Source organism: Lissotriton vulgaris, chromosome 9 (genome assembly GCF_964263255.1).
Source record: "Lissotriton vulgaris chromosome 9, aLisVul1.2, whole genome shotgun sequence".
NCBI lineage: Eukaryota > Metazoa > Chordata > Amphibia > Caudata > Salamandridae > Lissotriton > Lissotriton vulgaris.
In genome coordinates this window covers 1234817671-1234840365 of record NC_141697.1, presented here as the reverse complement: position 1 = coordinate 1234840365, position 22695 = coordinate 1234817671, and the positions used below count along the sequence as shown (strand labels likewise).

The 22695-nt window shown below is 45.6% G+C and overlaps 1 protein-coding gene across 2 annotated transcripts in view; it reads left to right on the top strand.

The window, feature by feature from the left end:
• MTMR14 (myotubularin related protein 14) overlaps positions 1 to 22695 on the top strand; it is a 181743-nt gene that overhangs the window by 36122 nt on the left and 122926 nt on the right. For both annotated transcript variants that reach the window (XM_086939383.1, XM_086939382.1), the window contains exons 6-10: positions 7913 to 8035; positions 8817 to 8890; positions 10239 to 10309; positions 10786 to 10860; positions 15596 to 15662. In XM_086939383.1, the coding sequence (XP_086795509.1) occupies positions 7913 to 8035; positions 8817 to 8890; positions 10239 to 10309; positions 10786 to 10860; positions 15596 to 15662 (410 nt within the window). The remainder of the gene's footprint in view (positions 1 to 7912; positions 8036 to 8816; positions 8891 to 10238; positions 10310 to 10785; positions 10861 to 15595; positions 15663 to 22695) is intronic.

Here is a 22695-nt window from a genome sequence, read left to right as displayed (position 1 = left end):
GTGGTGGCCAGCGTATTATCCTCCAAATCAGTGTCAGTCTCCACACAAGAGCTATGTTCTTCTTCTTCGGACCACTCACCCCCATCGGAGACAGAGAAGAAGGCCTCACTTGGATCGTTTTCCTTATCACATCCAGCCCCTCCTGTTGCCCCGTTTAACATTAATTCATCTTTGGCTACTGGGGGACTTAAAAAGTCAGTTGCCTCTCCTTCAGCATTAATGATATCCCCCCTAGTACTTTTAGCCTGAGGGTGCAGGATATTTATATGCTGCTCTAGAGCTGGTACAATGTCAGTAGCCGCCAAGTTTTCATTATTTGAGGGTAAAAGTACTGGAATTACCACCTCTGCCTCTGCCTCCGCTTTATTTTCGCTTCCTGTTAGGGTTATATCTTCCGGCATTTGGATCAGGGGGGGGGGGGTATACAATGGGCACCCAGCTCGTGAGCTACATCTGGAGCATTACTCTCTCCCGTGTCTTTAACCCCCTTCTCCTTACCTGCTTTCACCAGCAATTCCAAAACTTACGCTGTTGCCAGCCGGGTCTTAGGTGCTCCTTGATGCCTTTTTTTTTGCTGATCAGACAGAGTATTTTCATCACCGCGTGCGACATCAGGGGCTGCATTTTCAGCCTCCTCTTTCTGCATTTTTTTCCTATTGCTGGCGGATTTTGTACCCTGATTTAATTTCGGCGCCATTCCGCGCTGGGCTCTCTGCGGGTGATTCCTCTCTTGGAAACCAGAACGGCTATGAACGCCGTTGAGAACTCAGTGCCGCCCCTCCTCGCTGAGTTTCTAGGTTTGTCTGTTTGCTTTTAATATGGCTTTTTTATCTAGAGTACCTACAATGGGCCTTTCGTGATTTGCGTAGTTTACTTCTACTGTGTTGGAGTCTAGAAAATAGGTGGCGGTGTCAAATACTGTTTTCTTGCTAAAAATTTTTTGTTTATCCCATGGCCTTTTCTATGATGGGTTTCTCATGAGTTTATTAACTTTGATTACTTTGTGTGTACTTTAGCAATAAATGCGACCAATTAATGGTCTGACGAGCTGATGGGAATAGGGTATTAACTGTTACCATGTTTGAGGAGGCTAAAATTATGTCCAGATTGTCCACGTACATAGTGGGGCCTTTTAACTTGTTCTAGAAAAATCATGCCTTCACAGGATCTTAGAAAGTCTATTGTTGGCTTTTGATGGTTGTCTTATGCTCAGATGTTAAAGTCACCCAGAACTAGACCCTTTGAGTGGGACATTAAAAAACAAGCCGTTGCATCTAGGAAGGGTTGGGCAAATTCCGTTAACTTGCCCGGGGGTCTATAGCGCAATAATCCAGATACGTTGGCGCCTTTGTGAGAAGTTGGCCTGGTATATGGTGTTCACAATTCTAGTGAGCACCTTGCACCAGTCCAAACGACCCTTATGGTGATTGTTTGTAAGTCAACCTTATAGACCAGCTATCCTAATGGTAGCATGGACAAAAGCAGTCTTAGGCTAAACTCAAGAGGGCATGTGAAGCCAGCTGTTTTACCATATGCAATCCTTTAAAAAAAAAAAAGAAAGGACTCCACACAAGTTATATATTACAAAAATATGTGTTTATTTCTAGAATAATCCCCTTAACTCTTTATGAGCACAGGAGCACACGCGTTAAACAAAGAACACAGTATAACATACAATAAGCTGCATAATTATGGATAGGCCGGGTGGCCACTCAAACCATATATTAAGAAAGTGGTGTAAGTACCACGTCACGAACAATGAACAGGCCTAGGGCCTAGGGAATCTCTGGGCCTACACTGGACTAACGAAGGTTAGGTTGGGAGAGGCCCACAAGATACGGGTGCAGAGTCTGTAGGCAACCGCGTTTACCATACAAGTCAATGGTACGTAAAAATCAGAAAGTGTTAGGTTTCTGAGACTTCCGACTGGACTAGAACTTAAAACTAGGACACTAGAGGTGTAAAGCACTATAGGAGCACCGGAGTTATATCGTTACCTCATCCACAGGAAGCGGGTGCATAGGTGACAAAGTGTGTCTGGTTTCGGCGTGAAGTTCTATGGAGCCTGAAGGAAAAGGTGCTGCAGGCGGCCAGGAGAGAAGAGTCCGGTTGGATCCAAGGGTGGATCAAAGATGTAGAGTACCTGAAAGCCGAGGGGACAGAGTTCAGGTCACTAGCCAGTGACCAGCGAGGAACTAGGAAGGAACCAGGTGATGTCTGGTTGCAATCAGGTGATGTCGAGTTGTTTGTCTCCGCTGCCATGTGGACCAGGAAGAATCGAGGATGACCAGCTGCTGAACACGAGCTGTCCCACGAAGGCTCTTGCTGTCGGCGGTGTCGGTACTCGATTCGGAGTTACCAAGCATTGGCAAAGGCAACCCACGCAGGACTCGAAGATGTCTTCTTGATCGGTCCGGGAAGGTCAGATCGATGGCTCCTTTTCAGGGGAGCTGGGGCCAGTCTGGAGCAACCAGACCAGCAGTGTAGTTTCGAGGTTTCATCGTCACAGAGGCCACTAGCCAACGGGCAAGCGACCGGACAACGCGTTGAGTAGGAAAAGTGCAAAAAGGCCCCACGCAGCACTCGGAGAGTGTGGAGAGGTGATCTTTGGAGCACAGGCTGCTCGGGGCTAGGGCTTCTCAAACCCCGAAGCACAACTTCAAGGGTGCCTCGGGAGCTGCGCTGGAAGCACTTTATTGGCTTTTCAAGCTGGCCGGTCAAACGTCTCACGTCGCCTCCACGGGTCTAAGCTTTGCTAGGACTGTGGATCGGGCTGTTGGAAGTCTGGGAGTCCAGGTCTTGTCGGCCTCTGTCGTTTGAGCTCCGGCAGGAGCAACGGCAAAGGAAGTCTTGATGCACTGATGGTACCTGCTTGCACAGGGTGGCCACTCCTTGACCACAAGGGAGATTCTTCAGTCTTCTACGTTGAGTAGGATGTCGAAGGGTCCAGAGTTTCAATTCAAAGTTTCAGTCAGGATGATCTTGCTTGCATTGGCACAGCTCCTACCTTTTATTCCAAATCAAGGGGCTGGTTCACCTGCTAGGTCCCTCCTATGGGTGGGTCCCAGGAAGGGGGTGGTTACACCCCTTCCCCTTTGTCCAGTTTCGCGCCAGAGCTGGGACTGGAGTGCCCCAGCACCGGTTTGAACTGGACTATGCATGGGGTGCCTTGTGCGACCCAGGCAGTGTCTAGTTTCATTCAACCCTCCCTGCTACAATCCACGATCTCCTGTCTGGGGTGGTGTAACACCTCCCTGTGACAGGATACCGTTTGTCCAGGCCTCCTCCTGCCGGAGTTTCGGTCAGCAGCAGGAGGCCAGACTTGTGTCTGTGGCAGCAGCATCCATTTTGTGATGCTGGGGCTCTGATTAGATTTAAACGCGTTTAAGCAAAGTAACATGTCTTCTCCCTCTAGAAGGGTGGAATGCTACCCCCGTCGCCAGAACTAGCGAGGGGGTAGTATTCCAAAGTGTATGACACCTTACACGACATGTTTTGATAAAGCCAAACCAAAGTTAGCAAGTAACCGCGAGGATTATATTGCACTTAAGAGTATATGGTATGGCAATATCCCAGAACAGCTAAGGGAGTTGGTCCTGAAAGCTGCAGACAGGCTCAGCTCATGCTAGAGCACCATCTCGCATAAAACCAAGCACTTTGCCTCCAGGATTGTTAAGTCCTGCCATAGGAGTGACTTATAGGTGTATATGTGTCCAGATATAGGTTTAGATATAGGTATACTATATCTAAGCAAGGGGTGATTACACCACCTTGCCCCAGCTGAGTGATCAGCCAGTTGTGTCAGTTTGGATAGCCAGCCAGGGGTGGCAAAAATATGCTGCAGCCCCTGGTAGGCTTTGGATGCACCTATGCCCTGGGTACTTATAGTACACTGTACAGGGGCTGATGAGGTGACCCAATATCCAATTTGAGATGTACCTAGGGTACATATAGTCCATTTTACATAGAGAGCAGATAGCCTGGGGCCCTGATCAGCAGGATCCCTGGCCAACTAAGTCGAAAACCAGCTAAACACTAGGCAAATAAATCTGGGGTAACCATAGTCAGGTATCCACCTTCCTACAGCCTTCCTTTTTAGGTTTCGCCTATTATCATTCGCTTGCGAATGTAATAGGCGAAAATTCAAGGGCTCGTTCGACTCGTCAAACCACTGCGGTTTTTTCACAGTGCATGTGAGTCACGTGACCACAAAACCGGGTCACGTGACCACACAAGCACGCGCATCTCCCTAATCCGCCTGCCACACTTCTCCTCCCCTCGCTCGCATTCCCGCCCCCCCACCAGGCTCTCCCACCCCCCATCCGGCTTCCCTTGTACCCTCTTAAGCCTTACGTCACAGACAAAACCCTCTGTTCTAAATGGACGGCAGGATCACAACACAAACGTCTGAAGTGCTTCAGTTCGGAGTTAAGTTCTGTATTTCATGTTAGGCTTCTAGATGCAGCCACAGCCTGTCCGATCCCGTTAGAGCTCTATTATCCCAGCACATTGACACCTACATTTCATGCTTCTGCACATTCTCACAAGCATCAATACTCCCCAGCATGCCCTTGCGCACACAATTACTACATCATCCCGTTTCCTTACAGACAGCCACCACCACCAAATCCATTATATAAGTTACCCCATAGATCAATGCCCGTCCAGAAGGTAGAATGACACCATCAATTGTACAGGTACGACCCTTTCACAACAAGGCATTCAAATCTTGTTTTTTTTCCAGTGCCATTGTTTTAGAAAATAAGCAAGCCTTTTGTCAAAGGGCGGCTCCGGTGAATGCCTTGGCTCCACTTCTGCTGCCGGCTCTTGTCTGCAGCACTTGTCTCCTTTATGTTTTCACTGTTTTTCCCTTGTTATTTATAGTGATGATTTCCGTGTTTTTCTAAGCAATCCTATCGCTGTTGTAATTTGCACATTCCATCATGGCGCCTACACTTGAGTCCTTTGTCTATGCTCACTGCACCATAACCGGATATAGTTTTCCCGGACAGCCTACCACTGCCAGTACGCCGATTATGGTGACCGGGATGAGAGCGTTTGATATCGAGCATTTTTTGCCAAAAGTAAGCGAAAGATTCATCATTGCACCATCCTATGTACTAACTTTACTTGCATGATATTTTTAAAATAATGGGAGCACTTTTCAGTCTACTATTTTGAATAGCGGTACCTCTCTGTGAGGTATTAAACACAGCGCGCCTCCTGAACTACTGCTGAACACGATTTTCGTTACGTTTTTTATGTCTCATTTGGAGTATGTGTGGACACCGGGCTTTACTATTTACATTTACTTTACAATTAATACACCTTCTCATTCGGTCTTTCTCACCTGCCTCTCATTTTATATACCCGACACTAAGTCGGTCACATTTTCATTCGTGATTCGAGCTTTTGCATGTATTTATTTAACTACTTTCGTTAAGTAGTCTTCAGGTATCGACTATAGCCATATATTTTTGTATCGTTTCACAGAATACCCCTGATGAAGAACCTAGTGTCCGAAATGCATTGGGTGACTCGTTATCTTGAATAGAGAAGTGATGCACCGTTTGAACATATTTTGAAACACTCTTTATGGATTGACAAGGATTGATATTATGACTTCATGTGGAGCAACATGAAATAAAAGAACCACATTGTTAACATCATTTTCTTTGGATTCAACTTGCTCAACTTTTTGATACAACGCCTGAAGTAGCGTTCCTCTTGGTTGTGCCCAGGGAGTTGGCACCTAACCTAGGTACCGCTGCCCGAGTTCATATTTCCACACCTCTATCCCAGGAGCACACCACAACAGATCTACCTCGAATACCTGCGGAGTATGAACTCTTTACTTTATTTGTTATTCAAAGAGCGGAAAGATATAGAACAGACAAGCACTGGCGTTGCCGATAGGTTTCGCTTTTGGAAAGTTGGACCTATTGGTTTTGTAAATTACATTTTATATTTATATATCGTTATTGGCATTGTCAATAACAATATATAAATATAAAATGCCATTTACAAAACCAATAGCTCCAACTTTCCAAATGCGAAACCTATTGGTAACACCAGTGCTTGTTATTTAATCGAGAAGCCTAGTATATATATTCCTCGACTTGGTTCTACTTCCACTTTTACCAATGACCATATGTCTTTAAATAGGATTGCTACTCCGCACCCTCTCTGTTATTTTTACTTGTTCTCGATTGGACCACAGCTTTATAGCCTGGGGTGGGGTGGGGGGCATACACTTCCCAGGATAAACCCTGCTTCCTGTGAAGGGGAGGTTTCTGTGATAAAGTGTGTCTCGGTCATTAGAAGTTAGTAGCAGGTTTAATTCGGCTGTGTTTCCCCATGGACCTGGTGTTGAGCAGTCCACAGGATATGACATTTTTATTCTTGTATTATTGGTGAGTTGTAGGTCCTTGGAGCTGCTTTTGTTGTTGTTAAGAGCAGCTTCATTTGGGGTTATGAGGATGTACTGGTTGAAATGCTAATAAGTTTTAGTATCTCTTTGCTAGTATAGTTAATTCTCTTCCTACCTTGTGTAGTGTGGGCCTAAACCCGGCAGTGTGGCTGGTGCTGTTCGCTGACTGGTGCAGAGGGGCTTGCCTTTGGCGTGTCAGCCATGACGACACGCCACCATACTGTTTAGGTAGACCTCCCTCTTTGGTGCTGCAAAAAACTAGACTGCTCACTGTGAAGAACACAAAATGGCAGCTGTCAAGCGGTGCTGGCAGAAATGGAGGTGTGTCAGGAATGACTCCCGCAAATGCTACAGAGTATTTCACTTAATATATCCGGTATTACAGTTCAAATTCAGTTCGGATTCAGTTTTGCTATTTTAACACTTGTTACAATTTCAGATTTCTGTTCAACATTTACTAAGACATTAAAACATTAAAAGAGCTTCCTATCAGGTGCTGTTGATTCCCGTAAAATTTATTTAAAAATACTCTTGCTATAATGTCCCAGCTTAAAATAGCCCTTCCCAGATTTGAATTAAGACTGTGATTCCCTTTATCGGTTCACTGCGGAAATAGTTCAGTAATTTCAGTCTACTTTTCCGATGCAAGACCTACAAGACCAGGCCAGGTACGGCGAACTTCATACTGCGGTTAAATGCGAGTAAAACGTAGGCATTGTGAGCGGTTTGCAGGCCGTAAGCTGGCACACAATTATTACATACACAATGTATGCACATAAAGCGGCATACATTTTATAATATACATGATCTATAGAAAGGTTTATGGAGGAATAAAGTAGATCGAAACCTGCTGTGTTTGCATCTCTACTTGCTGCACTGTTTTTCTGGGTGCAAACTTTGATGTTTTGTTCTGGCAGAAACTCTTTGCGGCGCAGACATTCCCACAGGATGTTCTCAGTCTGAAGGAAATCAGTCTCTAGTTAGTGTACATCTTTGAAAAAAAGTTGTTGTTTGACTGACCACAAAGACAGTTTGATGTTCGGCTTTTAACTGTTGAAGCTGAAAAATACTCTCAATTTCTGCCACCTGCTGTGAAATGCATTTCTCCACAACCTCTGTCAAGGACCTGATTTGCATATGTCGTCTCTTGGTCATGGTTGTGAAGAACTGTTTTATCCAAGTGTTGTATATGCCAATTCTTCTTTTCCCCTGCACACATGAAATTGAATATTTGTTTCCCATTTCATTTCATCTTCATCTTCTAAGTGTTTGGTATAAGATGTACTGGCCTGTATTTAATGCAGTGAAACCCCTTTTTGTTTAGTATTTCTTTGCATAAAAATGCGAATGACCTGATTGGTTTCTGGTGTTTTGCAGTCAATAGACTTCCTTGAAGTATGAACGCTCATTTCACAACTGCCTTAAACAAGGGTAAATCCTTTGTAATTCTGCCTCTAAATATTTCTACATTTGCCGTTTCAGGAATGGGGATGCCCAACTGTTTGACAAAGTCCGCGGCCATGACATCAAGCTTCTTCGCTACCTGTCCATCAGATACATCTGTGATTTAATGGTGGAGAACAAAAAAGTAAAGTTTGGTCTGAAGTGAGTGCATATAGAGGGCTTTTCTGCAGTTTTTTTTTCTTTTATCCTCCCCCCTCGTCCAACAGGGTTTTACTAGGATTGAATGTTTTGGGTTAAAACCTGAGTTCTCATTCGAGAATCGGGCCCCCCTTTGGTTGCAGTGCATGCTGTGTGCCCAGTTTGTCTGCATTAAGATTCTGCATTTCCTTGTTGATCCTTTCCTTCCGCTTGAGGAGGTGATGTCACCTGTTTCACTGCTGCTCTTCCAACACAGTCCCCAACTTTTGCTGGCTTTAGTGCCTTGTGGTCTCTGGTATCAGTCATGTGTGGTGTGTGTTTTTTTCTGGCTAGATCTTTATTCTGTTCATATTGATTTTAAAAAAAAATGAAAAAAAAGAATGCAAAGCACAACGACCTGCCTTTTAAGGTCCGGTGAAGAGTGGGGTCTCTTCTGCTACTCATATCAATCAGTGAAGTGACGACACTGGTGCAGTCATTTTGGTCTGTAGCGTGTCAACAGGTTTGTTTGGGAGTCCAGGGAACACTTCATTTGAATTGCCACCCATTTGAACGACTTTTCTGTTGGATTGGAATAGCTCATGCCATTTTATTGTTTTGTTGGTTGCAATTTTTACCTGTTTCAGAACCTTTTCTTTTCTGTATTTTAATCATCTTTACTGCCCCTGAGGGTCTCTTGTGTTCAATTTTTGAAATTACTAATATTTGGAATTGCCTGACCGGTTACAATCCCCCCCCCCCCCCCCCCGTTTCATGTTTATTGTATTTTTTGTTCTGGTTTCAGCGTGACCTCTTCAGAGAAGGTGGACAAAGCTCAGCGCTATGCAGATTTCACTCTCCTCTCCATTCCTTATCCAGGTACTGTATGCAGCTCTCTGAGGTGTAGGTGAGCTCTGTGCTTGACTGTTAGAAGGCCGCTTGCACAGGACAGAACCTGCCTTATGCCACATAGGTCCATTATGCATGTATTGTTGTGGTGACTTTGAGCTCTGTGCTGGTAGGTTTGATGCTGGCAAAGTGAGGAAGGAAGGGCCTCTTTTAGAGGAGGACAGTAGCAGGACTTCAGCCAACCACAGATTTGTTAAGAGGTGTCCTGCGGGACATCTATGATATTGGAAATGATGTCTTGTGGCCCAGCCATTTTTAGGCACACCTCAAAGTCCATTCCCATTGAGTGATGGGTGAGATGCGTTCATTGATCTCTGCCACTGATAATGTTTTTGGGACATAATTCCACAATGCATCTGACAGGAACCAGCCATATGCACGTCATCCTGAGTCCTGCTCCAACAGGGTCCGTCCAACCCAAGCTGTCAGGCCAGGTACCCTTTAAACCAGAGCACAAGTAACCCTCAGACCTAGTTTGATATTTTGGCCTTTTCAGTAGGGTACAGCTTGGTTGCAGGGGCAGAACGAGCAGGGGCTGCATGTCTGCGCGTACCGGCAGCACTTAGAGCGTCGCACTCTGGAAAACAAACTGATGGGTAGAATGGTAGAATGTCCGACTTCATCTCAGCCACTGGTAATTACTCAGGCACATTCCATTTTTTTTTCTATTCTTTTTTCCCATACCATGCCACGTCAGACCGGCAAAGATCTGGAAATCAGCCTCCGTTCTGCTTCAATAGGAACAGCCCAATTCAAGTGACCATGGGGCAGGACCACCGCTGGTTTGCATATGGCTGGCTCCTGTCTGAGGTGGCTTGGTGGGGAAAAAAAAGACTCGGACTAGAATGCAGCAAGCGTACCCTCCAGTGGCTGAGATTAATAGAAATAATAGAAATATCCCTCCCCCCACGTTTTTGTTTTCATCATTTGAAGAATAGAAATCTCTGAAAGAAAATCCTGAAATGTGCCCCTGTCTTGGTAGAATACTCCAGCACCGCAGCAATATCACTTGCATTGTTCCTTGAAATAAAACCCTACTTTAGGGGAAGGGTGTTTAGTTGGGGGGGGCACAAGAGTGACACATGGCAATTAATTCCATTTGACCCAATCTTTAGGTATTACAAGTGTTACCCTTGTGCATCTATGGAATCTCCAAACCATAGTGTCCATCCTGCAGACCCGGGGACCCACTGGCTTCATCTCTTGAATGGCTCTTGTGCAATATCCTCTGCCGTGTACAGTTGCATTGCCGTAGCTTGCATATTAATACCATATTTTTCAGAATTATTTTTAAGGAATCAATTTTTTCCTATTTCAGGTTGTGAATTTTTTAAAGATTACAAAGATCGAGACTATTCTGGAGAAGGGCTAATCTTCAATTGGAAGCAGGTACAAGTCTTGCATTTTTCTTCACTGGGTGTCCTGGCACCATTTATTTAATGTACACTGGACATTTTAGTTCACATGTTTGGAAAAATCTATCTACTGTGGTCCTTATGACAAGATTTGTGGGAACCCCACACTTTACATTTCTGCCTATAACAAATTTAAACTGCATGAATTGCATCCTGTAAAAAGGGCATCATTTGAGGAAAACTGAAGAAATTGGTGCACAGCAGCTATCTGTTTTCCCTTTTCCATGCTAAAATACTTATATTAGTGCAGTAATGTTGCACGTGGAAATTACCACACACCCTGGTGTGGTGGTTTCTGTAAACACTTCTTGCCATATTGGAGTCTTGAACTTATAATGGGGCCCTGTGAAGTGGATGTTGAGTGGGCGGAGCTGCATCTTTAGGGTATGTTTGTGAAAACATTGTTGGAATGTTTTGTTCACATCTTCGGCTCAATTTCTTTTTTAATAGGATTATGTAGATGCTCCATTGAGTATTCCCGACGCCCTGACAAAGTCTCTGAACATTGACTGGAGCAAGTACCAGGTGGGTGTAGAATGTTTGTGTTCAGATCATTGTGGCCTGTACCTGTGACATGTAGAAAATATCCTTTTAAACACAAGTGATGGGTAACTAATGCTAAACAGTGGAAGGCATCCTACTAAAATGTAGCAGAAACCTGTTGATGCGGGCCCTTCTGTGTACCATGATGAGTTGCACCCATGATGAATAGTGCTCATATGTCCGTTCCCTCTCCCACCATACCTCTGAGATGTCTTCACTAAACTCTGAATAAAAGCCTGAAGCGCGCTATGGGGTGGTGGAGAAGCAGACCAGGAGTCAATGGTATCTGGTTCAGTGAGTTTATTAGCAAACAGGGGTTTTAGGGGAGGGAACAGTTCGTATTTACAGTCTTTTCAAGAATAGTCTGTTAACCAAGGTACAGCACTCTTTCTGGTGCAAGGTCTTCTGGTACATGTAGTCGGGTTCGACCTCTCTTGTACTCCTAACAATGCAGGGTTCTTGAATGTCCGGTTTGATGGCCGTCGGTCACCGATACCCAAAAGAAAAACAAAAGAATCCTGTAAGGGGGTGGCTCGGAGTCTATAGGCTTTGACGCAGGAGCCAGGGGAAATTGTGGGGAGCTGTCACCTCGACCGTCACCAGTGAGTCATGCTTGCGCTGCTATTTTACGCTGAAGACCGGCCCTTACTCGGAAGCTCCCCCGCCCTTAGATCCCTCAAATGCGCGGCCCCAGACCGAGGAAATGCACCCCCGTACCTTGTGGAGCCACGTCCCTCTAGGGCCGTGGCTCGAGTTGTTGCGTTGCCAGGTAGGGTCTGGCTGCCCGTCTGTTCCGTCCTCTGGTTCCTCACTGCTCCGGCTCTTTTCCTCCGCAGGGTCAGCTTGCTCCTGGTGTAGGCATCCAGCGCTGTCCCGTGGCAATACCGAGTAGGCTCTGGCAAGCGTCCTCTCCTGGGGTTCTTCGTCCGTTGGTCCTGTAGAATGACTGCTTCCCTTGGCGGCATCCCATTTGAAGAATTCCGCCCCACGTGACCTGTACGATTCCTCCGGGAAGCCTCACGCCTTAAAGGGCCAGCGGTCCCCTGTCAAGCTCTGAAAAAACATGAGAGAAGACGGGGAAAGGTAATGGGGGAAACGTTCCAATGCTTCCAATGCTGGCGTTCCGGACTGTACATCCTGCTCCTGCTCCTCCTCATACGCGCTTATGATTGAGTAAAGAGTGAGAGGGTTTGCCTGAAGTTGGTCAGCCAAGTTGCGTAAAGCCCACTGTTTGGTCCCACAGGCCGTCTTTTCCAGGAGCTTCATGCTGTAGGATCACCTCTTTATGTAATCTACCAGTGTTAGCCTTTTCCATGGATTGGGTTTATGCTTCATGCCAGAGCTGGATACTTGGGTGACCAGGTACACATATGTCCACTGACATAGTCCTCTGCAAATGTTAGTAGAAGTGTGTACATTGGTGTAATCCTCTGCAGATGTGGCTCTGATTTTTGTTTGCACATTTGGGACATGACTGAATCTATACTATTATAAAGAGAGAACTTGCACCTTTTGGCAAGGTAAACTCGGGAACCACAGCGCCAATCTACACACCCGATGCATCTATGAAAATGTCAGGGTGTGTAGATGGACATAGGCTATATAAATTAAAAAAAAATGTAAATTAAAAAATTTAAATTTGCAAACAAAGTAGTCCCCTGAAAGTTGCGCCGACCGGGACCTAGCGCTGGCCGTGACGCGACGACGTGCGTGATGACGACGTGTTGGAGCGGCGGACATAGAGCTGAGGAGCGTAATGTAAACATTGAAATCGCGGCGGACATGGAGCTGAGGAGCGTGGGCGCGTCATGGCGAAGAGGAGAGGAGCGGCAGCTCAGGTAATGTAAACATTGAGAGAGCACTTGCACCTTGGTGCGCCATGGCGAAGAGGAGCGGAGCGGCAGGTAATGTAAACAAACATTGAAATCAGGGCGGGAGGGAGTCGGGGCGGGAGGGAGTCGGGCGGGAGGGAGTCGGGGAGGGAGACGGGAGGGGAGCGGGTGTGCACAGAGGGGCAGGCGGGAGGAGTGGGGGCGGGAGGGAGTCGGGACGGGAGGGGGTCGGGTCGGGACGGGAGGGGGTCGGGGCGGGAGCGGGTGTACTGCCCCCAGCCCCTGTCTGCCCCAGGCAACGCTGGGGCGGGCTGCTAGTTCACTTTATGAAGATAAACTTGGCTGCTTAGTGCATTCTCATCCCTAGTTTACATGCTTTATAGAAAGGACTAAAGGGACCAGCTTATGGAATACACTCCCCCCTGAAGATCTGCGTTCAGACTAACTGTTTTTCTTTAGAAAATTACAGAACCCGAGTTTCAGGTTTCTTATGGAATAAGCTTGGCCAAGCCAGAAGCGTCTGTAGGCCATTTAATGTACAAGGTGAAGCAAAACCTTTAATTGACTTGTCTGGAATTCAGTAGTCTGGTGGGGGCAGCACTTTTGAACAAAGGTGAATTCATTCAGACTTTACCTCTGAACTTGCCACTAGCTTGCAGGTCTGCTGAATATTAAAAACTGTGCTTTTGTTCTTGACTTATTCAAACAGTTTACCTAGTAGTGTGGTCTTTGGTGGCGCTATTTGCACACACAAACATGAAAACAAGTTTTCAGTTTCCATTTTTGTCAAATGAGGCAAATGAGTGTTTCTCCATTGTCTGCAGACTGGTCAAATTGAACCTTTGTGCATAATTTGTATAGCTTAATTATTGGCACACACATTCGCTCAGTAGTGAAAAGGACAAATGGGTGTCTGGGATGGCGCAAGCAGTGCCAGGGTTACCATGGCAAACCAACTATAGCATCTGCTGCCCCTCATTGAGGTCCAGCTGGAAATCTGCCAGTAGTGCAGGAACTACTTAGCACCATTGAGTTCAGGGGTGACTTTGTTAGCGGTTAAGTTGGTCTACAAGATTTGGACACAAGACCTGTTTGGGTTATTTAAGAGGTTAGACATTTGGCCCTGGTCACTGTCCTGCCTTCTTTTAGTAGACTCTGCAAAACTCCTTCGGCTGGAGATGAAGACCAGTGTTGCACCCCCTCCCCCTCGTCCCCCAGCACCTTGAAACCCTCACAGGTGAGTAGCTCACTTATAAACCCCTGATTGATTGACTGTACAGGCTTTTCCCATGTGCGGCAGGAGGGTTGGCTGCAGGGCCGGTCCTGTTGGCAAGCCCCTGCCACACAATGCCTTCGACCATGGTCGGTGGGGGGGGGTACTCTGCGCCTGCATTGGGTGTATGCAGGCCTTGCCATGTACTGTTTGATTTCACATCACTCACGACCAGTTCTATGACAATTAATAACCTCACTGACATCTGAAATTACATCATTTTCGAGTTCTGGATACTATAATTATGACTGGTGAATTTCTGCAGATTTTTGAGTTTGTAAACGTCAGTTCAAACGTAACATTATAAACTAAAATATCCACTGAATAAAAGGTTAGTGACATTGTAAATGTCAGTTAAAATGTAAGATTTTAATGTCAATTACTTTTATCTTTTGTTCAGTGATTTTCTAAGTTTTTTTATTAATAATGTAAAGTAAGGTATTACCATATGCAACTAGAACGCCAATTTAACCTTTGTTTTATTCAGTGAATAGAGATATCTAGATAGATGTGCTGAGGGTACTTTCCTATTTATTACTATTGTTGAGCGTGGTGACGCCTTGTATGGGTCTTGATGCTTCTTCACTCTCAACAGTGGTAATACATGGCACATTTGTCACGCCACATATGGATATACGGCTTATGCTGCTGCATTTTTCCTGCGTATTCGTTTTAATAAGTTAACCAAAACCAGGATTCAATTTGTTAAACTTTTTCAGAAAGGTAAATTCACATTGTAGAAGCCTTCTGTTGGAGTTGTCACTTTGTGTAAAGTAATGGTTAAATGCAGGTTGTGTGGAAGTAAAGCATGATGTTTTTTAATGCTAATTTTACTATGCTGTGGTGATGAATTCAAACTTGAACCTTGCTCTGAAGTTTGAAAGTGCATTTACCAATAGAGGTGCGTTAAATAACATTCAATCAGCTACATTTATTTTCATTGCCATGTAATAAATGGTCATATGTATATTTTACGTCTGCGGGCGTGGTCTGTACAGGCTTATATTTGTATTTGGCTTTAAAGAGGGTGTTTAACAAAGATGTGCACGAAATTACGATATTCTACTTTTGGAAATGATTGCAAAATTCAGGGCAAAGTAAAGACAAGAGATCATAGACCAAAGAGAATCAAAAGGTGAGAAAGAAACAGGCAGTAACAGTCATAATAATAATATGGTGAAAGTGCAGTCTCAGCAGTACTCTTGAAATATCAAGAGGTAGAAAAATGGTCCAAAGCAACCCGTCTGCATTCAGATTGGCTGAATGATTGTTGAACCCTCCTGGGGAGTTCTCAGAGTTGAGGGAATTATGGGTCTAATCCACTGACCAGCGAGCCTGGGGGGATGTCTTGAGGGCAGGTTGTTCACTCAGAGCTTTGAGTCTTGAGGATATCTGCTGTAGCGGACCTCGAAGTCCTGCATGATGCCGCACCATAGGTCCAGAAATGGCCCTTTTCTTCTGCTCAATTGGGATGAAAAAACTCCTGAAATGTTGTTGGTCATCATGATGGCCGTATCCATATACAAATCTAAGGGGCTTAAATTGTCCAGAGTATGTTAATAGGTTACTGTGCTGCCACTTTGCTCTGATCTCACATTGTTGTTTCCTTTAGTCCTGGGACTTGGTGAAACAGACGCAGAACTACCTGAAGCTGCTGATCCATATCATGAATGGCGATGGTGAGTCCTTCTCTGTTTGTTCGTGCACACGGAGCGTGATCTTTCCTTCTGTTGATGGTTTGTAGTGGACTTACGTGTATGAAGAAAGAGCGGTACCCTTTAAGCTAGTTAAGGGAAATGGGGTTATAACAACCCAAAGTTTCAAAGGTTCCCTAAAGTTACATTGAAAACAGGTTTACATAAACCTACCTCCAAATGCAAACAGTACAATCTTATATAACACCAAAAATTAATAGTTTAAAAATCATTTATTATGAAAACATTGTGAATAAAAACAATATAGTTCGGCTAACTAATCTACTGCCCTAATCTAAAAAAAACATAAAACAAGACAATCAATTATGGCCTGCACAATTGAAGCTAAGGACAGAAGAAGTAAAATATGAAAATTGTTAAATACAGGTTGTACATTCGGACTCCCTTATGTTTCCATCGATATTTTTCTACTACAGCCTCTGTACGTCGACATCGATGTCAGTCTTGAATTGTACCAGGAATTGGCGTCGACACGTTTCGGTGGGTTCTACTGGTAATGACCACCTTTGTCAAGACTTGCTGTTTATCTGTCACTATAAAGGGGTCAGTAAAATTTCCCTATAATAAATATATATACAGTTAGACAAATATGTGAGGTCTATTGTAAATACTCGTAGTTAGACCAATGTAAGCACAATCTAATAACACTAGCCCCATTATAAGGCCAATCATGTTTCAACTCTAAAGACAAGAAAAACTGAATAGCGTCATTCTTCTTGGGTTCTTGGTCTAACTACGAGTATTTGCAATAGACCTCACATATTTGTCTAACTGTATATATATTTATTATAGGGAAATTTTACTGACCCCTTTATGGTGACAGATAAACAGCAAGTCTTGACAAAGGTGGTTGTTAACAGTAGAACCCACCGAAACGCGTTGACTCCTATTCCTGGTACAATTCAAGACTCTGACCTCGATGTTGACGTACAGATGCTGTAGTAGCAAAATATCGATGGAAACATAGGGGAGTCAGAATGTACAACCTGTATTTAACAATTTTCATATTTTACTTCTGTCCTTAGCTTCAATTGTGCAGGTCATAATTGATTGTCTTGTTTTGTTTTATGTATTTTTAGATTAGGGCACTAGATTAGTTAGCCAAACTATATTTTTATTCACAATGTATTCATAATAAATGATATTTAAACTGTTAATTTTTTTTTTTTTTTTGGAAAACCTTTATTAATCAACCAGTTACAAATATGGGCCTACAACCACCAGGGCCGGCCGCTAATCAGTGTTATCACAGCAATTCAATTAGGGCAAGACTCGGCCTCCCAGGAAGCGAATGTATCACAACTTCAATTAAAACGGGCTGTAGAACATACCATGCGATGGACAGGATACTAAAGGCTCCATTTTGCTATATAAAAATAGAAGGATCAGGTGCCACACAATATCACAAAGTCGCATAAAGGGCGGGCAAAATAGTAAGAGTTCCAAAATTCGCTCGATCTCATTTGAGACGGTGGCGCGAAGGCATACAATTCAGGATAAACAAGCATACAATCACCGTTCGCACCAGTTAAGCGCCCGCCCAATGATCCTGAAATACCGTAAAGAGTATAGGCACAGATAAAAAGTCGACAATTAACAGAAGAATGGACCCACTACGCTGACCCGAAAAAGGGAGAAAGGAAAGGAAAGATAAGAAAGAGAAAAAGGCCATAGAAACAAACGGAAAAACAAAATTCCCCACCCCCACCCTGCACCCCTGCAGATGACTACGGCCTACCCCCCTAGCAGCGTGCCTGTCGCCCCAAAACTGAAACCCGAAATATAGGAAGAACAAAGGGAAAGAAAGAAGGGACTAACCCCTTACCCTAAAAGGAGAAATGGAGGAGGGCTATATCATACGCATTCCCGGTCCCTCCCCACCGCCTTAACGAAGAATCCCCCACCGAGCTGACACAATCGAGCAGACCACATTAGAAAAGTACACCGGAGGAAACTCTAGACCCCACCCCGGTCTCCGTTAACCTAGTAAAGCAATCCCATTACCGATCAAACCATAGTGGGAAACCCCAAACAACAGTCTCGGCCTTGGCCCCGTCGATCAAATTTGCTGATTCCCTCCGATAAGTAGAGCCCCATCGTCAAGTTGTCAAAATTCACACAGAAGTTGCCGAAACATGGCAACGATGCCCCTCCCCGACTCCAAGGCCAGGCACTGTCCCGTCCGCCATCTTGATGGACCAGCTGGGAAGGGGGTGCAACACAGTCCAACACAGTTTCGACCAAAAGTCTCCAAATCGGGAACAGCAGTTAAATGTTCCGCCAGTTGCAGAACCAAAGATTCCGACCATATAGTTGAAACGCCGATCTCCGCATGTTCGAACCGTTCCACTTCTGCAGGGGCAGGCACAGCTCCAAACACCGGGTCTGAATGCACCGCAGGGGTGTCTATCGGGAAGTGAACTGGCCACTGGGTCCCGGGCAGCGAGTCAGGGTCCGGTGCCGATCCTCTAATTCCATCCGCTGCCGACATCAATTTCCAGGCCTCGGCCTCCATAGTCGCCTGAAGTGCCTCAAGGGCTGCCAGCACTGACCGCAATGACGGGCCGCACTTAGCCCGCTCCGCCGGGTTCCGCATAACCTCAGGCATTGTGATCCCCACTGGGAGGCGCCTTCCCCGGGGTAAGATTAGTCGGAGCAGGAATGAACCGCGAGGGACAGATCGTCAACATGCGTTAGTGCGCGCCAAGTCTCCAACCCAACCCAACGGCACCGGCGATGCGAACGCCAGGCCTCCAGGTCAGGGACCCCCACCACACCGCCTCGGGCGTCACTCGTCTCCTCACCTACGGTACAGTGTCAGGCAGCAGATCGGCAGCAAAGCAATCCAAAAGATGTCGAAAGTTCCGTGGACCGGACCCTGCCGCCCTCACCGGTCCGCTGTTCAACTAGGACCCGGCTGGACCAACACTCGAGACCCCGGCTTCCAGACTGGGTTAGGCCTCAAGTCAAACTTCGACATTACTCCACTCCACAATGTCGGAAAAATCTGGGGATTGCTCCATCAGACTGCAGATTAGTTCACACACACGGATATGGGGCGGGAAATCGGGATAGATAACAGGATCTTCGAGCGAAAGACTGAGGTCAGCGGAGCCGGGAGACTAGGCGGCCATCTTGCTTGCTGTCGTAGCTCCTCCCTAAACTGTTAATTTTTGGTGTTATATATGATTGTACTGTTTGCATTTGGAGGTATGTTTATGTAAACCTGTTTTCAATTTAACTCAAGGGAACCTTTGAAACTTTGGGTTGTAGTGGACTTACCTCAACAAGCGCTAGTGCTTGTGTCACAAAGGAGAGTTGAGTCACTTGCAGCCGTGTTTTTTCCATCCTGTTGACTATACCAATATTTATGCACCGCCCCTGCATTGTGGTGATATGTAACCTCTGTTTGGTTGTTATAACCGCTAGGATGGCTAGCACCACATGTGCCTTGTACTGTGGCCTCCATCGTTCCCACTCCCACCCTATGTGCTGATCATATGGGATATATATTATGGACGTAAGTGTGTTATACTGTCTTAGATGTGCTGCCCTTTCTTGTCTGAGACTGTCCTTAGGCTTAGTAGGGTCTCCCTAGTCTTCATATACGAAACAGACCGTGTCGGAGGATGGAGCCTTTCATTGGGGGAACTGTGAACTGGCCATCGGGAGTCTGTCTGAAGGACTAATTGTACATTGTACCAGGAGTAGGGCAAACTTCCTGCATAATTAACAATGACGTCTGCGAAGGAAGTGTACAGTATAGCGTCCTTGGTCTTTCTTTCACAGGGTGGTGAAACCTTAACCGAAAATATGAGCACGGGTAGAATCTTGTGTAGATGAAGCAGTTGGGGGAAGTTCGGAAGTCACCTAAACCCCTCATCCACACAAGACCATTTACTGTCTGGATATATTCCTGTTGGATTGGTGTAACTCAAAGTAGCACACCCATCAACCCTATTCACTCCCTGCCCATCCCTACCATGACATCATGTAAAAAGATTAATTGTATCTGAACCTGTGGATGGGATATATGAATAAAAATTACGGATCAAACATTATCAATCTGAGCAAAAGTTACAAAACTTTTGTCACTTTCTGTAACTGAGCTATTTTTGCAAAAGAAATTGACAAATGAGCCACAGGTTTTACCGACCCTTATTGAGGGACACTAATACAATCTGCAAATACCTTCTCTATCTGCTGAGCGAGCCTGACCCATGCCAGGACTGATGGGCATCCAGCAGCAAATAATGTCCGACACGTTGACGCCAAAAGGTTAGACCGTTAAAACGGGCTAAGATATTTGATTCATCCATTGGATATCGGACTCCGACAGCAGCAGCGATGATCGTGGTATGTAAACGTGTTTCAATTTATGAAACTGCTTCATGAGTCAGGAAATACCTATAGCAGCAGGTGCCTTGTGAAATGTGATTGCTGCATTGGTGGTAGTCTAAGCAAAGGTGTATAGGGATTCCACCACGAGATACCAGGGATGGACACCATTCTTGTCGGAAAGGGGTGGCAGAGGCGGGCAGTCATGGTCGTATGTACAATGAGATAGAAGAGACCAGGGTCACCCCACTGGCGAGGAAACCGGGTATATATTTTATATCTTATATTAGACGTGTAATTGGTTAAACGCTGCACAGACTGTCAGATCACCGATCACCTCCCACTTACAGGGTGCCCGGCCGGGCCCCATGTATGTAAAATTTCCTCCCCTAACTCAACTGAGTCACTTCCTTATGGGTGTACACCTCACCGCTCTGACAGAATACCATTTTATACCCAGGTGTCCCTTATTACTAGGTCCTGATGAGACCTCCTACCCTAATAGGTCGCTCCGCCATAGACACGCTTGTGAAAAAAACCAATGTACTCAGCCTCCGTCATTGTTACAGGAGGCTGTAAAGGACTACTGTAAATTGATTAGATCAATTTTTGTTTTTAAGAAACCTTAATGTATGTCAGTACCTGTCATTTTTGTGTATATAGGTTCTACTTTCACTTGGGACACCGTACACTTCCTTTCTATTGTTAACGTGATTTTTCTTCATAAATAGCATTTAACTTACTGGGCTTTTTTAGTGTTTCTTCTGAGCTTGTACATCTTCTCCCTGATTATCACCATTGTGCTTAACCCCTTCGATGCTGGTGACAAAGCCAGCTCGTCATGGGCATTACCTGCGCTGCGCGCATGACGAGCTGGCTTTGTCACGTAACGCGCGATATTCGAATTTTCAGCGCGCAGCGGGAAAACCCGCTAGCGCGCATGCGGTTAACAAATACTATTATCATAAGTATTATTGTTACTGTTTTACATTTTCCACAGGCACCATTGTTTTTTTTTAAATATATTATTCGTATGAAAGGCTCTTAGGGATACTGTTGGAGAAGTGTGGCTCACAGGTTAGAGGCGGCAGACCCAGAAGCAGAGGTCAGCCTGGGACCAGGGTTCAATTCCCGACGCGGCAGGGTACGGAACCAATGTCAGCGCGTTCGATAAATCTCGCCTCGGTGCCTCTCTAACCATGGGTCCCACGCTGCAACTCTGGGCAATAGCTTGCTTAATCTCCACAACTGCCCCCTCGCTGCCGGGAATGCCTGCCTTCACCTTGGGGATGCCCAATAGGTACCATCTCCCAGGGAAAGCCAGGACGGGTTCCCCAGTGGTACACAGCGCCAAGAAACCCCAGGGTGAACGTGCGCTCTACAAATTCATACTAACATAACATATGAATTGGTGTCTGCTTTCTTTTGAGTCATTTCAGTTACCATCTATGTTGGTACTCTGACATGCGTAACACATGTTCCTCTAGGGAAGCCTGCCTGCTCTCCATGACACTACCATGACTGAGCTAGGGGTTTGTTATTATGAATGCAAAGGGCCTATTTGGAGTATTGTGAGATTATTGCATAGTGACTCCTAACCAGCCTCACTTAATAATTCACTTTTCCTACAGTATTGCAATAAATAGGGCGGGTGGGGTCGTGGACACTTTGTCAAGAGGCTGTGCCCTTCAGACATGGCTGGAATGTCTGGGCATATGCCTGGTCGTTCAATACCTGGAGGACTCTTTGAACACTAGTGTGAACGAACTTGGCCATCGATGCCTAGCTGATCACGAATGGAGAATCGGTCTGAGGAGGACGCAGTGTCTCTTTCAAGAATGGGTAGAGCTCTGGTTGGATCTGTTTGCAATGTCTGCAGTCTTGCGTTCTGGAGTTTCCAAGGCCACTCTCGCTCGAAGACACTTTTGGTCTCTAGTGGGGCACAGGCCTCTTGTACATCTGCAAATATCACCCCCCACCCCCCCAGAGTTTTCAAGAAGATCCGGAACGACCAGGCACAAGTAATTCTTGTTTCTCCAGATTGGGCACAGATAGTCTAGTATCCCGACCTGTTGAGCATGAGCACGGGTCCTCCGATCAGGTTGCCTCTTCAGGAGGATCTTTTGCTGCAGCAACAAGACTTGGGTTGTGCTCCCGAACCTAATAACACTTTGCCTTTATGTGTGGAGAATAAGCAGCAACGGTTGACAGCTTTCGGCCTCCTGCCTGATGTCTGCAATGTTATCAACCAGGCACCCCTCCACCAAAACTGTATACGCCTGCTGTTGGAGCACGTTTGTGGCATGGGGTACAGACCAACAAGTTGATCCTCTTCCTGCACCCCTTCCCAGGTTCTTTTATTTATTTGTTCCTTAGCTCTGAAGGGCTCTGCTGTTGGTACTTCGAAAGGCTATTGTTCAGCCATCTTTGCATTTCTACAGTTGCCAGATCAAACACCCCTTTTCAAGTCCTCTATTGTGCGTAGGTTTTGAAAAGTCTCTAACACATGTTCCACCTGCACCCTTTAATATGCTACAGTGCGACCTTAATTTAGTCCTTGCATTGGTCATGTCTGTTCCTTTCAAGCCCTTACACAGCTGGCTCCTTGCCATCAAAACGGCCTTCCAAGTGACGGTAACATCTGCCCGGAGGGTCAGGT